The following is a 13,014-nucleotide window of genomic DNA, read 5'->3' as shown; positions in this document are numbered from 1 at the left end:
CCCCGAAAAAAAAAAAAAAAAAAAAAAGCATGGAGGGACCTCCCTGGTGGTCCAGTGGTTAAGACTCCGTGCTCCCAATGCAAGGGGCCCGGCTTTAATCCCTGGTCGGGGAACTAGATCCCTCATGCTGCAACTAAAGATCCTGCATGCCACAACTAAAGATCACACATGCCGCAGCTAAGACCCAGTGCAGCCAAATAAATAAAATAAAGATTTAAAAAAAAAAAGCATGAAATTGACCATCTATTGTTGGAGCTCCCACCACTAATAAGCTCTGTTAAACAACATGGACATCATGATTTTTCTGTTAAGATGAAAGCCTCTCTTGTATAACAGCCATCCCTTTCAGTTTTATTGAGTCAAACCAACAAAGAAAGTGAGGCTTAAAAAACCAAATGAAATCTTTTTGTGGAATATAGAATTCGTTTCCTAAATGAATAATCCTTTACCACTGTCCCCCTGCCCCCAGTGTGTTTGTCAAGTTTGCACCTGATTCTAACGAATTTCTTGAAATGGAGAGTAACCTACAGATCACTGTTGTTTGCAAGCTGTCAGAAAACACACACACACACACACACACACACACACACACACACACACACACATGCCCTCTGGGCTGGTAAACAAGCTGCTTATCTGAAAGGCAGTGATGAGCCGAGGGCCCCTACCCTCCGGGTACTTGTAGGTGTGAGTAATGTCCTCCCGCTCATCTCTGCCCACGCTCTTTGTGCTGATCTTCTGCCCCACGACCAGGGAGTGGTTGATGGACTTGTGCATGGACCCATCATCCTGCCGGATCCAGTCCACCACGTCGGCGTTGACCTCGGCAAAGACGAAAGGGGCGTCGTACTTGGTGCTCAGGTCGCCCACCTTGATGGCACGAACGGGAACCGGGCCACAGCAGTATGTCCCTGGTTGGGAGGAGGAGAAGGGTAAGATGAGCCTGGGCTGAGGGGAGGGTGGTACCTCCAGAATCTTCCACAATTCAACCACACGTGGCCGAAAACCTAGAGACCATATAGCCTTTGACTCAGGGATTCCATTTCTAAGAAGGCAGCATCAGGCAAGAATTAAGAATTCCAGGGGAGGGAGTTCCTTGGTGGTCTAGTGGTTAGGACTCTGCGCTTTCACTGCCGGGGCCCTGGGGTTCAACCCCTGGTTGGGGAACTGAGATCTTACAAGGCATGCAACAAGACAAAAAAAAAAAAAAAAGAATTCCAGGGGAACCTGGAACCCAGCTTCTGGGGTTCAAAGCTCAGTCTCTTATTAGCCGTGTGACCTTGGAGAAGTCACTTAACTTCTCTGAGTCCTGGCTTCACGTGGGGATATTTGTACCTACCTAATGAGGATTGGCAAACACTTATCCTATGTGTTTGATAAACAGAAATGTATCCCAAGGCACTTAAGGAAATGAGGGAGCCAACTGTAGGCAATACTTTACAAGGGTCTGTCTGGGTGTGTCTGTCTGGTTTCCTGCCCAGACTGAGAGTAGCAGTCAGTGTCTGACACTGACTCAGGGAGTGTGTGCTAACGAAATGAACAAGAGAGCTAGATGTTTATCTGGGTGTGGTTTACCACTGCCTCAAACTGGTCACAAATTTAAATGTTGAGGACTAGAGGCTTGGTAGCTATATTACAGTGCATCCATTTGATGGAATGTGGTAACATTAAATTAAAACTAAAATCACAGAAAACTATCTGATAGAGAAATGCTAATGATATATGGAGAAGTGACAGGGCCAGGATGAAAGGCCATGTGCAGAAAGAGTTCTTAACCTGGGGTCCATGGAACCCCGAAGGCGCAACAAATAGAATTCAGGAGTTCATAAACTTGGATGGGAAAAAATTACATCATTATTTTCACTTCCTTCGACTGCGAAAGAAGACCAAAAACCACAGTCTTAGGTACACTTATGACTTGTCACTCATAAGAACCACAGATATTTTTATCTCTCTTTATAGTTGTTACAGATAACTGGAAATATAGATTGCATTCATCTCTACCACAAAATTATGGAACTTATTGATTCTACTAATAAATCTTGTTATATAGAGCATATATTACTATATCACAAATTTATTTTTAAAATTTTGATAACTATATTGCAATGTAATTGAACCCTAGGTGTTATATTGTGTGTATTTAAAATATTATTCTGAGGAAGGATTCATTTGAAATTATTGGAAGCTGTGTGTGAATGTTAATGAAATTTCTTAGGGGGAAGAGGACAAAGATGCTATTTGACTTTTTTTCTTTGTGCTTCTCCATACTTTCTGTTTTCCACAATGTGCATGAATTACTTTTCAAATTATAAAAGAGGTGTTTTATAAAATATCAATGAGGTCCCCCAACACTCAATGTTCTTTGGAGCCAGCCAGACCTGGGTTAGCATCCCAGCACTGCCCCTCTCCAGCTGAGGAGCCCCTCTGCTGGGTGGATCCCCTCCAGCCTCTGTTTCTTCATCTCAGTAATGGGGCCACACCTGCCTACCCACCTTCGCTCTTCTCCTGGGGCGTGGGGTCCAGGGCCTGCCACCCCTCGTATCCCGGCTGCAGGTCAGGCCTGGTCATCCACGACTCCACCCAGCAGTGGAAGTTCCTGTTGGGGAAACAAAGCAGAACGTGGACCAGGACTCTCACGCAGACGTTCACGGTCACCTCCTGCAGGCTGTCCACACTCGCCTTGTCCTAGGCTGACCCCAAAACATCCCCTCCAACACTTTGCTCTTCCTCTGGGGGCCCCAGTCGGGTGCTCCCTCCTACACTGGGAGTCCTCAACCCCTCTCCCCTCCTCCTTTCCCCTCTCAGTGGCTCTGTAAGCCCAGCTGACTGGACCTCCTAATTTCTCGACTCTTCCTTCTTTTTCAGCTCACAGGCTCTGCCTGGATTCAGACCCCACCACCACCCACCTGCACCACAGCCCCGCCCCTTGCTTCCGATCTGTCCCCCCACCCCGGTCATCGGCACATCCCTCTCCATTCTGAAGCCTTTGGAATCAAGACCAGACCCCCAGCCTGGCAGTGCAGACCCCGGACGGTGTGTTCTCCCTGACGCCCTTTCATGCTCCCTGCATTGACTTTCCTTCCTCTTGGCCTTTGCTCCTGCTGTCCCCCTCCCGGAGCCTCTCCAAGGCCCGCTTCCTTTTGTCCAAATACTGTTCAACTTTTAAACGCAGTTCAAATGTGACCTCCTCTGAGAAATCGCCCCAAGTTTCCTCTCCAGGGGATCCTTCCCACTGAGCGCCCCCCTCACCAGATCATCTCGCTCTTGTCACTCTGGATCTCCCCAAACTCGTTGCGGAAGTACTCGATGAGCAGGTTGCTGTTCTGGTCGTGGGCCGAGTTATAGTTGGTCACGACGCGGGTGGGGACGCCGAGGCACCGCAGCACTGGGTCAGGGGACACAGTGGAGAGAGCTTAGGGGATGAGCTGAGGCCCTAGAGACATCTGCTCTGCTTGGGCCTCCACGTGCCCTTCTGTACCCCAGGGAGCACTGCACACTGGTAAGGGTATGCCATCCCCTTGCCCGGACAATGGCACCCACCTCGCTGGTTGCCAAATGTCCACTCTCTCCCTTTCACATCACAGATAACAAAAGACTCTAAATGCAAATCTGACATTAACAGTCCTCTGCTAAACCCTCAATGGCTCCCCACAGCCCTCGAGGTCAAGGCCAGACCTCCACCGTGGCCCTTGCCCTGCAGGGTCTGGCCCCTGACCACCTCCTGCACACTTTGCTCCAGCCACACTGGCCTCGCTGCTCCTCCAGCACTCCATGCTGCCAACAGCCCCAGGACATTGGCATATGCTGTTCCCTGGGCCAGGAAGGCCACCCGGCCGGGTTTAGATTACCCCATCATTTGCATTCATAGCAAAACTGGGGATTCATCATCATTCTCAATATACAGGTGTGTGAGGGATTCTTTAATTTGTCCTCTGAGGGCAGTGAGCGAGCTGTTTTATTTTATATCCCCAGAGCCCAGCACAGGCCTGGCACAGACTAATTTGTCAAATGGGATGAAGGAGTGGGTGAAGTAGAAAGAAAAGGAGGAAGGGAGGGAATGACAGGGATTCAGAGTGAGGAGTGAACAGCGGGGCAGGCAGAAGAGGGAACAAAGGTCAGGAGCCCTTCTGTTCCAGCCCCAGCTGCTTCAGGCTGTGTGGCCTGAGGCCAGTCCCTTCGCCTCTCTGGGCCTTGTTTCCTCCTCTCTAGCCTGGGCTTCAGGTGCACTGGGACTGCATCGTGGACCAGGAGGGCCTGCATTTGTGCCTCAGCACAGTTTACAGAGAGCCCAGAGTAACTGGGAAAGGGACTGGTGTTGGAATGATAGGTGACAAAGAGGCAGGATGTCAAGTGGCATCTATAGACCGCAGAAGAGGGACGAAGGCCCCAGGCACTAATCCTGCCCGAATGGTGATGCTAGGTGCTCCTGACAGAGGGAATTATGGGTGTTTTTCCTCCTTCATTTTTTTTATGTTACTTTTTATGTAAAATGTGAAAGTAACATATTCTCAGGGTAAGGTAAAGAAAGTAACATCTAAAAAAAGAAGTGAAACAGAAAGGCCTACTAAATATAATCTGTAGGACCTTTGTTTTCCTTTTAGTTTTGATTGAGGTTGAGTCTCTGAGACAGGGGAGGGGCAGGGATGTGACCTCTGCCCTGTGCCCACCATCAACCAGGGCAAGAGCTTCCCCAATGGCCCTGGATTCTGGCCGGGAGACATGAGGGCACTGGGAGGAGGAAGGAAGGAGCAGCTGTGACCCTTCACCTCTTGCCTGGCTCCTGTTCCCTTTAACTTGGGTAGACACTGGATGCTCTGCTGCCCGTGGCGAGGGCTGATGTCCCAACCCCAGGCCTTGCCCCACCATGTGACAGGCTTCAGAGTACAGACCTGAGGCTTGGGGAGGCCTGTCCCCACTGCCCAGGGAGCAAGGCTCCACTCCTGTCCCAGGGACAGGATGAGGATGAGGACGGGAGGCCTCATCATCACAGTCTAAGGCCAGGAGGCTGTGCCAGAGGCGGGCCCACCTCGTTCCAAGCCTGGCTGTGCCGCTCACCAGCTGTGCAACCTTGGCCAAGCCACTTCTCTTCTCTGAGCCTCCGTTTCCTCCTCTAAGAGGAGCTAATAATAGCAGCTTGTAATGATTCAGAGGGTAATGGGCAGGCTGGCCAATGGGTATGGGCAGGCTGGCCGAACAGAAAAGTGTGTCACTGTGCCCGTCACTGCAAACGTCCATCCAATCACTGTCAGCCAACTTATGGACACAGAGAAAATGCCCCAAGATCCAGCTGAGGAATCCCAGCTGCCCTGGAAACCCACAAACCCCACCTAACTTGAACCAGAGACTGTGCTAAGTGACATCTCCCCGGGTCCTAAGAGTTCCCTGGGACTTGGGTCAGTTACTGCTGTCTCCATTTTACACATGAGGAAACAGGCTTGGAGACACCAGTTCTCTTGCCCAAGTCCTCCCAGGGGTCAGAGGCAGAGCTGGAATTCAACCCGGGCAGTCCGTCTCAAGTCCCTGGACTGATCCACCATTCAGCTCCCTGCAGAAACCCTGTGACCACGGGGGTCAGACGCCCCCTTATTTGACCAAATCTCCCTGGCTCCGTTACACATCAGGCCTGGGAGAAGGCTGCAGGGACCCGGGCTCACAGAAGCCAAGGGCAGTTCCAGGCCCTCTCACATCCCGTGTGCTGCTCACCAGTGCAGGCCACAGCAGCAAAGACCCAGCACTGGCCATACTTGACGCGCTGGCAGCTGTCATTCTTCCAGCGACGCAGGATGTCCACGCTGCCGATCCAGAACATGGGGCTGATGCCATCCCTGTAGTTGTTGTCCCAGCGTCCCAGCAGCACGCCCTGGTCATCATTGCAGTTGACCTGCAACCAGCGAGAGCGTCAGAGGGACCAAGCCTGGGGAAAGGGTGACGGCTGCACTAGGGTGGGCATGAGTTCAGCACATGGTGAAAGGCAGGGAAGGGCATTCCAGGTTGAAGGAACAGCAGATGCAAAGATCCCAAGATGTGACAGACTGGGAGGTTAGAGCTGGCTGGCGCTGGAGAGAGAAGCGGGAGGGAGGAGGTAGAGAGGGGTCAAGGTCGTGAGGGTGATGCTGGAGATGTGAATTTGTCCGCAGGGTGGAAGGGGAGTGACGGGGAGTGACATGGCGTGACCTGAGTTTTACAAAGACCCCCTCTGGCCCCTGCCCAGATTGTGTCATTTGCCCCCAGACTCCCAGAACCTCGAGAATAAAATGCAGCCTCCTGACCATGGCCCTGAGGCCTGCACCGTCCGGCCCTGCCCCCTCTGCAGCCCACCTGCATCCGACCCTCCTGCTTGTGCTCTGCTCCAGCCAAACCGGCCCCCCTTTTGCTCCTCAAACCTGCCACAGCCGTCCCTCCTCAGGGAGCCTTTTCACAAGCTGTCCCCTCTGCCTGGGATGCTCTTATCCTCCCAGTTACTACGTCAGCTCGGGACTCATCACTCAGGGAGGTCCCCCAGCCCCTTGCTGGGGTTAGGCCTTGTGTTCAGACACTGTCACACATCTGGCCCCTTTGGCGAGTGCATCGTAACTTATGACTGTGCGTTCATGTGATACTGTGGTTTCTCCTGTCTCCTCCCACACACACCCTAGAACGGAAGCTCTATGAAGTTAGAGACCATTCATGTCTTACACCTGCTTTTCCCCGGTGCCTAGGATGTGGGTGGCACTTGACGAATACTTGCTGGATGAGTGAGTGAATGAATGGATTGCTTTGAGGGACCACAAGGCATTACCCGCATTTGTACCTTGTCTCTCCAAATACAAGGTCTCCTAGCTGGGACTCACCCATCTCCTGGGTTCCCCCACCGTGCCCAGCGTGGGGCCTGGCCTCTATCATCACAGGAAGGGAGGGCCCCTGGGGCGGGCCTGCTACTCACTCACCATAGCGCTCACCACCCGGCCCACGTAGACTGGACTGCTGCGGCGGGAGCAGTCGCGGCCAGCGTCCCTCAGGAACTTGGGGTTGATGTCCAAGAGCATCAGGCAGATGTCCAGAATCCCGTCTTCAAACTGTGTCAGAGGATACAAGGGGAGGATGAGGGAGCTGAGAAGTCACCTCCTCTGGGAAGCCTGCCTTGAAGTCCAGCAGCTGGGGGACCCCTCTGCTGTCTCACACACCAGATCGGAGGCTCGGAGGCTCGGTCTGGGTCTGTCACATCCCTGTGGTGCCAGCTTTTCCTGGCCCAGGAAAGGGGAGGTGAGGTGGGACAATGACTGTGTGAGAAACGGGGAGGGGGTGTGACTGCATCCAGGCTGGGGGGTCCTGGGAACTTGGAGTAGAGCCCAGAGTGAAAAGCCCAGTGTCCCTGGAGCTTCCCTCCCTTCCAACTCACCTCAGGCCCAGCCACTGCACTCCCCCACCGCCATGTCTTCACTTCTCTAAAGCCTGACTCACCCTGCAGAGCTGATGAGCCTCCCCTCCTTCCCCATCCCATCGCCACACACCGTTCGGATTGGGACCAAAGTATAGACTGTAAAGATGTAAATCTAATCTCATCACTCCTGTTTCCACTGCACCCAGAGTAAAATCTAGACTTTTCCCTGTGGCCTGCAACGTCCATTAAGATCTGTGTCCCATAGAGAACAAATGTATGGACACCAAGGAGGGGGAAAGTGGCGGGGGGCGCGGAGGAAGGGAGGTGGTGGTGGGATGACTTGGGAGATTGGGATTGACATATATACACTAATGTGTATAAAATCGATAACTAATAAGAACGTGCTGTATAAAAAATAAATTAAATTAAATTAAAAAAAAAGATCTGTGTTCCACCCCATCTTTGACCTCATCTCTCACCGCTCTCACACATACTCATTCTGCTCCAGGCTCACTGCCTCAGGACCTTTGTACTTGCTATTTCCTTTGCTTGGAATGCTCTTCCTGCCTCTCTCTGTGTGATGCACACCTTCTCATCCTTGCAACTCAAATGTTATGTTTTTCAAAATCTCTCCTTGTCACCTTCCATTGGATGACCCATCTGTCACGTTCAAGGGCTCTCCTGTCTGGCCCCTGCTCCCCGTCTCTGTGGTCTTGTCCCAAACCAGGCCTTATCGCAGGTCTCCCTCCATGACACAGAATAGCCCTCCCTGGCTTGAACCATTCATTTTGTGGCTCCCTATTGCCATCAGCCTGACATTCAGGGCTGTACACAACCTGAACACTGCTGACTTCTCCCACGTCATCTCCTGGGGCCCCTTCTCTTATAAGTGCTCCCCAAACTGTAACATACTTCTTAGGTACAACATAAACTTTCCCACCTCTGAGCTTCGGCTCATGCTATTCCTTTTGCTTGGAATACCAGGCACCCACCTATTCCAAAGCTCAGCTCAAATTCTGCCTACTTCAGGAAATGCCTGATTCCCTTCCTTCCTTTAGGTCTTATCATCCTGGCTAGTGATGACTTCCAGAAGTTTGCAAGGCCATGTCCCACGGCCCCGCACAGCCTGGACACAGACCAGGAACTCAGAAAATGAAAGGGAGGAGTTGGCTTTGTTCTGTCTCTTAGGGGAGAATACAGAGCCCTGGGAAATAAGAGCCAATTCATTTTTTGATGTATTTTATGCATCACAGTCATATCACCATTTCATTTACATCCCACAGAGGGCTACAGGGTTTCTGCAGTTATTTGGAGGCAGATAGTTTTGCAATTATTATCCCCAATATTCAGAAGAGGAAACTGAGGCCAGAGCCCCAGATCTCAGGGATCATCCTATGATCCCAGGGCAGGACTCTCTAGTCCTGAACATGGACCCTGATCCAGGGGCTGCTAAGAGAAATCTCAAGGTGAACCCTACCGCAGGAGGCCAACACCCACTAACACACCAGGAGGTTGAAGGGCGAGGGGTGTGATGGTTCTTGCTTCATGAGTTTTCTCAGCAATATCTCAAGAACTTCTATGGGGTGCTGGATAGTAGAGGAAATAACAGTATTGATTTGGAGAACCAGCCCAGGCTGGCCTGCTGAAAGAAGAGGAATCACATGGTACAGTGATGAGCCAACCAGCTGAGATCAGCCAAGCCCAGCCTAGACAGCCATGTCCTGGTTTGGCCCATAGATTTATGAGAAATAACGAATGATTGTTTTTTCAAGCCTCCAAGTTTTGGACTTGTTTGTTAGCCAGCAGTAGCTAGCTGATACAACAGTGAGTATCACTGGATCAATAGCATCACCTCAAAGTATCACTGGATCAATAGCATCAGCATCACCTGAGAACTTGTTAAAAATGCAAATTCTTAGCCCACACCCAGATCTGCTGTATCAGAAACTAGGGATGGGACCAAGCAACCTGTGTTTTAACCCATTTTTTTAGGTGATTCTGACATATATTCGAGTTTGTGAACCACTGATCTAGATAATGGTTTAAAGCCTCTCTCGGCACATGCCTAGCATATCGTAGGCTTTCTCCAGTGCTGCCCATTATTTTGATATACGGCCTTGAATGTTCCCCTTCTCCCTCATGGAGCACCTGCCAGCCCCACAACTCTCAAAAGCCCTCCTATTCTTTCCCACCTTGAATCCAGAGCTGCTGCTCCCACAGTGGATGGGGCCACCCTTTGCTGTGTGACCTCAGGCTTGGCATGGGCCCTCTCTGAGCCTCTAGCCATTTCAGGGCCCTTGAATCTTTGACAGCATGGCATGGGTGACTCAGACCTGCTCAAATTTCTGACTTTGATTTTGACTGTCTCAGACCCAGGACCCAGCACACAGTGGGCCTAAGATGGTTGGGAGGGGCAGGGTATGGCCTTACCTGCCCAAAATTCCAAGGTATGCTCTTGATGAACTTGGCTGAGCCCTGGTAGATGAAGCCCTGTTGGGTGAGGACGTACTCCCGCCGCTCCTCTTCTGAGTCCAGGTACACAGCGTCCGCTGTGGGTGAAAAGGAAAGGGCCTCAACTCTAGGTCTGGCAAGGCCCAGGTTCCCCACAGACATGGCAGCTGGGGTGCCAGCTCCCCAGGGCCAGGTCAGTTTCTCAGAGGCCTTTCTCTCTTTTAATCAGAAAAGCTAGTCATTAATTAATAATCCCATATCAGTGAGATAAGGTATTATCAGTGACAACAATGTCTGTCTTTTATCCAACACTTGCCATGTGCCAGGACCCATGATAAATGTATGACATATATTAACTTGTTTAATCTCTACAAAAGCCCCATGTGGAAGGGATCCTTGGAAGCCCCATTTTACAGATGGCAAAACTGAGGCTCAAGAATATATTACAGATGGGAAAACTGATGCCAAAACAAGAGACAGGCACACTCGCTGGGCCACGAGTCAGGAACCCCCTAGCTCTGAGTCTCCTTTGCTGTGTGACCCTGGGCAGGTCACTTCTTCTCCTGCCACCTGACTGTGTTCCCTAAGAGTAAAATGTGATCCCAGATCTGAAAGGTGCTTTGCAAGCTAAAGCCCTGAGCCAGTGTGAGGAAGAAGCATCACTCAGGTGGAGAGAAAGCCGAGAGAGTGTCACTGCAGCTCAGGGGAGGAGGGTCCTTGTCCAGCTTGGGGGGTCAGCTGGCATCTGAAGATTGCCTGGATGACATTCTAACCAGAGGACCAGAGAGAGCAGAAGTGCGCCTGCTGGAAGATGCAGGGCACTTAGTTCCCTGTGGCTAGTGATGACAGAAAAGGGCCTGGGGCGGTGGGGCCAGATGACAGGAAGGCAAAGGTTAGCCTGGCCTTTCTAAACCTCACTTCACAAGTGAAGAAATTGAGGCTGGGAAGGGGAAATCCAGAGCCATGGTATGACTTTGGTCGGCTCTGGGCATTTTTGCCTCCGTGGGCTCCCTCCTCCACAAAAAAATAAAAAAACAAAGATATATTTTATGACTGCATTGGTATGATGAACATATTAATATTATATGTTAAAACACATTCTCTGGCCTGAACATTCATTTTGTTTCTTCTGACTTTAAAAGAAATTAACACATTTTCATGGGTCCCTAAAATTATGGCGGGCCCAGGCAGCGTGCCTACTGAAATCTGCTTGGGGAAACATGTCCAGTGCCTGGGATGCAGCTGCCCGGCCCCTCAGACCCCTGGGCTCCTCTACAGCGACCAGTAACTTTACAGCTTGGAGGAAGCAAACGTGAAAGTGGCTGGGTGTCTTCTGCGTCCTGCCCTGTGGCTCTGAAGATTGCGCAATAAACATCAGCCTTCAGATAAACAAACTATGTGGCTGTAAATCAGCAGGCAGCGTGGGAGGAAGAATTTAAAAGAAGGAAAAGCCCAAGGTACTTTCTCATCCAGTGAAAGTGTCAGCGTATGTTGAATTGTCCCCACCGCAGCCCAGGAAGCTGGGACTATGATGTCCCCGCTCAGGTCTCTAGCTGGTAAAGGTGGAGGCCTTGGGGCCGCTAGATCCCGACCCACCCCCAGGTCACGGGCAGATCCTCCCCTCCGAGAGGGAGAGCAGTTTCTTCCCCTACCGTGCCCACCCCCACTGAGCCCAACTTCCTGCCTCCGCATCACCAGTTCACGGCCTAGGATGTGGGTCCCTTTAGTCACTGTGCTGCTTGGCTGACTGTTAGCCCAACCCTCCGGGCAGGGAGGAGGCCAGGCCACAGGAAGGGGACATCCCACAGACCCTCACTCCCCATTCCCTGAACTCTGAGGTGTCGGAGAGGGGCACTGCCATGTTCCTGCCCTGCGGGCAGGGTTGCCAACTAGCTGTAAGTTCACATTGACTAAAATCAAAATGAGTGGACAGTGGGTCCAGCAAGGCCACTTCTGTCCTGAGAAACCATTCCGTGTGGCCACAGGGCATGTGATCAAGGGTGCTCCTCCCTCTGATAAGCCACAGGGGACCAACTCATGCCTGTGGGTGGGAGCCAGACTAATGAACCATCCACCCGGCAAGACCCAGGGCACTCCCAGCTCTTAAAAAGGATGAGCAGATGTCTGCAGACTGATGCGGAAAGAGCCTCAATATGTACAGTAGAGGGAGAAAAAAACCAACCCAAGTTGTAGGCTGATGTGTATAGTAAGATTCTTTTATGTTTAAGGAAGACAGGGAAACCCATAATGCAGTGAGGTTTTGTACAACATGATGAATGTAATTAACACTGCTGTATGTTACATATGAAAGTTCTTAAGAGAATAAATCCTAAACGTTCTCAATACAAGGAAAAATTTTCTTCTATTTCTTTAATTTTGTATCTATATGAGATGATGGATGTTCATTAAACTTGTGATAATCATTTCACGATGTATGTAAGTCAGATCAATATGCTGTACACCTTAAGCTTATACAGTGTTGTATGTCAATTATATCTCAATAAAACTGGAAGGAAAAAAATACAGCGACGTCTCCAGGCACATACATTGGAATCTAAGGAGATAACCCCCCCAAAGACATCTAACAATGGTGTTTCCCAAGGAAGAGAGTCAAGGGGGGCTTGTCTCTCTGTAGTGCTTGAAGCTTTTATAAAGAGGGCGTCTCATGTCTTACTGTTATAATTAGAAATAAAAGCAAAAGTATATAAAAGAGAAAATAAAAAAATCTTTCTGTTCAAATAAAATGCCCCAAAATGGAGAAAAAAGAAAGAAAGCAGTGGCCTAGCAAGAAGCTGGTTGTCTTGATGCTGAAGAGGCCAGAATTTCTGCCCTGGGCCTGGGCTTTGAGGAGGGACAGCCCATTCCCAGGCTGGGCCTGCGCACAAGGCCTCTCTCTCTGCTGGGCTCCGTAGGAGCAAGAAGGAAAGGGAGCCCACTGTCTTGTAAGTCACATGAGGAAAATGAGGGCTGGGAAGGCCTGTGGCGCCCCCCTGTCTCCTCCCATCTGCTCGAGATAGACTCAGCCCTCTCCCTGACTCTCTAGTTTTGTCCAGCATCGCCCACTTGCTTCTTGAAGGACCTGCCTAAAACCAGTTATCTCTGAGCCTCAGTTTACCGTCTGTAAAACGAGGATCTAACCTCTCCCCCCTGGGGATTGTTGAGAGCCATCACTGAAAGAGGGTATAAGGAGGCACTTAGGT

The 13,014-nt window shown here is 50.8% G+C and overlaps 1 protein-coding gene across 4 annotated transcripts in view; it reads right to left on the bottom strand.

Moving 5' to 3' along the window:
- Positions 1–13,014, bottom strand: part of TGM2 (transglutaminase 2) — a 34,201-nt gene that overhangs the window by 9,687 nt on the left and 11,500 nt on the right. For all 4 annotated transcript variants that reach the window (XM_007447713.1, XM_007447716.1, XM_007447715.1 and 1 more), the window contains 6 exons: positions 9,794–9,912; positions 6,930–7,058; positions 5,707–5,884; positions 3,253–3,388; positions 2,496–2,599; positions 669–911 (listed from right to left, as the gene is read on the bottom strand). In XM_007447713.1, the coding sequence (XP_007447775.1) occupies positions 669–911; positions 2,496–2,599; positions 3,253–3,388; positions 5,707–5,884; positions 6,930–7,058; positions 9,794–9,912 (909 nt within the window). The remainder of the gene's footprint in view (positions 1–668; positions 912–2,495; positions 2,600–3,252; positions 3,389–5,706; positions 5,885–6,929; positions 7,059–9,793; positions 9,913–13,014) is intronic.

Source organism: Lipotes vexillifer, unplaced genomic scaffold (genome assembly GCF_000442215.2).
Source record: "Lipotes vexillifer unplaced genomic scaffold, Lipotes_vexillifer_v1.1 scaffold397, whole genome shotgun sequence".
Lineage (NCBI taxonomy): Eukaryota > Metazoa > Chordata > Mammalia > Artiodactyla > Lipotidae > Lipotes > Lipotes vexillifer.
Note: the sequence above shows the minus strand (reverse complement) of the source record. Positions and strands in the feature narration are given on the sequence as shown.